Consider the following 3,628-nt stretch of genomic DNA (forward strand, 5'->3'; position numbering starts at 1 on the left):
CACACACACACACACACACACACACACACACATTCCATACACAGTCTCCCAAAGTGAGAAATTGGGCAAAGCATTATCCAAAAGCAAGATGTAAATGGATAAAAAGATGTGGCACGTTGCCATAATCCCCAACAAGACATCAGTCTCCCATGGGCAAGAACAAGCTCTGGGAACATCTGAATGAAATGACAGAGAAATAGAGGAATTAGTAGATGAATGAGAGAAAGAGGGAATGAATGGTAAATCTTGGCTAAACTAATGGACTTGGAAAGACAGCCTTCTTTCACCTTCGTCCTAAAACTATAAATCTTGAAGAGGTGTTTGGTGTGAATGTGAGCAAGTTGAATCAACGGCTCTGGTGTGGTGATGCATGTGCACATACATTATGATTTCTGTAGAAATGTGTACAGTACATCACCTGCAGTGTAAAAAATATGTATATATCTGTGGATGTGTGTGACACTCTTCTCACTGCTGAGTTACAGTTGCTGTCGCCAGCATGACCTCTCTCTCAGCCTCTAATGTCTTCAGCAGCCTTGTCCTCCTCTCCTTGCCTTGCTCTCCCTTTTTTTCTCTCACAGTCCCTCTATGTCTGTATTGGCACTCACTCCATTAAATCGACATACTGAGTAAGAATCAGTTGCTTAGGTTTAATCATTTTTGTTTCATAAATATTGCACATGCTTTTTTACACTGTTCTTTGTATATTTAATATTTCCTACCTCAGTATGTATGAGAAGATTTTAATGTTTTTCACCATAAATATTGCACATCCTTCATTAAAAACTGCCTTTTCCTCTACACACCCTTTTGGGCACTGTTCTTGCACATTCAATATTTGTCACCTCAGTATGTATGAGTACATGTAAGTAAAGAGTGTATTCTGTAAATAGGTAATAACTGCAGCGGGTAGAGACACAATGAAGTCAGAATTTCATTGCACTGATCATTTGTTTATTGCTGCATATGACAATAAAGCCTCTGGATCTTTAAATAACTTACCCCTGACAATAAACATGATAATAGAATATTTAACTAAAATCAAACTAGCATTTAGAACATGAATTGGTTCCAGTTCATACAGAAGCAAGTGTGTGTTATTTTGCAAGAATTAGGATCTTGTGCTTTGATTTACCTTTAATGTTCTGAGAAACATTCTGCAGTGAGTGACTTTGGAAGTGGGCTATAACCTGCCTGTCCAATTAGATGTTAAAACCAGTATTGGGATTTTCTGTGCTTTTTCAAAAAATATCTATAACTTTTGATTGGGTAGGCAAGACAAAAGTGGCTGGAAAACTTTAAAAATTAAAGCAGACTTAAAAAAAATAAAATAAAATAGAAACATTGATAGGCTCCTGTTGTTTCCGTTTTAACTTGATCAATTCATATGCAAGTAATACGAGGAATGAACCACTTCAGTCACTGTCCTGAGAGGTGAAGACCAGCTCAGGGAGGACTGTGATAGATGGAGGAACAGAATACAAAAAGAATGTGGGAGGAAACAAGTCATGACATTGACCTGATGTGGCCATAAAACAGATGAACTAAACTTCTGTCCCACACACATGATAATGGTACAATACAGGACAGACTGACTCACATGTTCACAGAGATTTCATGTGAAATAGGCTTGCACATCAATCATTAGACTTTTAGGACAGAGGAGAACAGCACAAATGTAGCTGCGCTGCTGTCAGTTTATTTAAGGAGCAGCAGAAATAAGGGCTAGATTTGTATTACAACATAGCAATCGTTTGCACAGTGAATGTGATATTGCATTTACACTGCCAGGTATATATCATTACCTTATGCAACAACCATTGAGGGTTGCAACAGTCCTCTTACTAAAAGTTTTTAAATATTAAAATGTAATACTAGTATATAACTATGCAAAAACACAACAAAGTGTGTTTCAGCTTAGAAAATTTTTATCTAGATATCAAACATGTAGGTCATTTGAGGTGTTTGTATGGAGTGATGAGCATGATAAACGTGACGAATGTGTTGTACATGTCAATGTGAGATGATACAGCATACCTTGTACCGCATCTTGGGGCAGGAGTGAATGTAAAAGCCCAGGTAGTAGTAGGACAGCTTGGGGGACTGTTTCTGCAGCTGCCTGGTGAAAGCGATCTCCCTGTGGCAGAAAACATACAAACACACCTTTTCTTAGAGGTACTGTAGGAGCTTTCGAGCTTCCAGAAACAGCACATATGTGTGCATTTTGGTGTTACTGCTTCTTTAACTGATGGCTCACTCCAGCACAACACTCTCTTTTTCAGTCAATCCTTGGTGGAGATGGTGCACTGCAGTGCACTGTGTGTCAAATTTCACATGACACATGAGAAAGCTTGCAATTTACCCAGCAGTTATATGAATGATATCATGTACAGTACAATTTATTTTAGTAATTAAAATGAAGGTTTATGCATGCTAATGATAAATGAGTAGTTTGCATTAAGATTTTCAAATATGCGCATGGAGTTATGACAGTCTGAGCTCCATCACTGGGACAACCAACTGATAATACCAGAATTGGTGAGTAGAATGGAGGTGATTTTCATTGCTTAAAACAACAAGAGAGGAAAATTAAAGGGCTCCTAAAAACACATGCATTCAAATTACAAAACCTAAGTGTATACCAACGAACATAAAATGTGTTTTTCTTAGAGGCTAGTTTATCAGCAGCATATAAATGAGGGCATTAAGAAATAAAATTGGTACTAGCAGCTCTGAGTAGAGCAGTGCCCAATGCTGAGGAAGTAAACACCCACACTCAAAAAGGCAGCTTTTCTTGGTCTCATGTCATTACACAAAAACAACTGCCTTCTCTCTATTGGCATTGAGCCCTCAGGCAAAAAGAAGGTGGTGAAAAAGGAGGGAGAGAGCGTGTAAAATAAAGATTTAGAACTTGGAGGATTTATACACCTTCTTCAAATACAGTAAATGTCTTGCCTGCTTTATTTTTCCCCAATAGTTTCTTCCTTAATTGCATCCTTTTACTGAAAGCCTATTTTCCCCTTTCCTTCTGTCGTTTCCTTCGCTATTCCACAACTAAATTCCAGCTCCTCTTTTTTCCTCCCTTTTTGTTTCAGTCTTCCTTCCACCACTCTGTGTTTCACCCGCTTCAATGAAGGGGGAGAATTCCCTTTCTTACAATACTTAACAGACAGAGAAAGAGGCCTTAAAATAAAATAGATGCACTGAAAAATAAGACATGGGACAAAGCAAGCCAATCGAGGGAGGGGGAGAAACAGGGAGAGAGAGAGCAGGAGGGGAATATAAAAGAGGAGGGTCAAGAAAGAGAAAAGGATGGAGAAGAGAGGCAGCTAGAGCGAGGTGCTAGAAGGTCACCCGCTTGCTGCCAGGTTCCTGGGTTCCCATCCCCTCACCACAAAAGGGCCCGGCAGGCCTGAATTGGGGGAGGGGGGTCAAGAGAGGCGAGGGGCCCATTCACAAAAAGCCATGCTCCCCCTTCACTTGAGGCCTTCACACCCCCACCTCCACCCCCATGGCAGCAGCTTGAGTCTGCCATTATCCCCTCTTCAACCATCTGACACTCCAGCACAAGCCAATTATCAAGCCCTCTGCTCCTGCACAGCTTCCCTCATACTGATGTGCACGCACA

At 40.2% G+C, this 3,628-nt stretch overlaps 1 protein-coding gene across 2 annotated transcripts in view; it reads right to left on the reverse strand.

Annotated features, from left to right (window-relative positions):
• ate1 (arginyltransferase 1) overlaps positions 1-3,628 on the reverse strand; it is a 60,476-nt gene that overhangs the window by 21,620 nt on the left and 35,228 nt on the right. For both annotated transcript variants that reach the window (XM_008298681.1, XM_008298607.1), the window contains exon 10: positions 2,038-2,137. In XM_008298681.1, coding sequence (XP_008296903.1) covers positions 2,038-2,137 — 100 coding nt within the window. The remainder of the gene's footprint in view (positions 1-2,037; positions 2,138-3,628) is intronic.

Source organism: Stegastes partitus, unplaced genomic scaffold (genome assembly GCF_000690725.1).
Source record: "Stegastes partitus isolate 25-593 unplaced genomic scaffold, Stegastes_partitus-1.0.2 Scaffold1, whole genome shotgun sequence".
Taxonomy (NCBI): Eukaryota; Metazoa; Chordata; class Actinopteri; family Pomacentridae; genus Stegastes; species Stegastes partitus.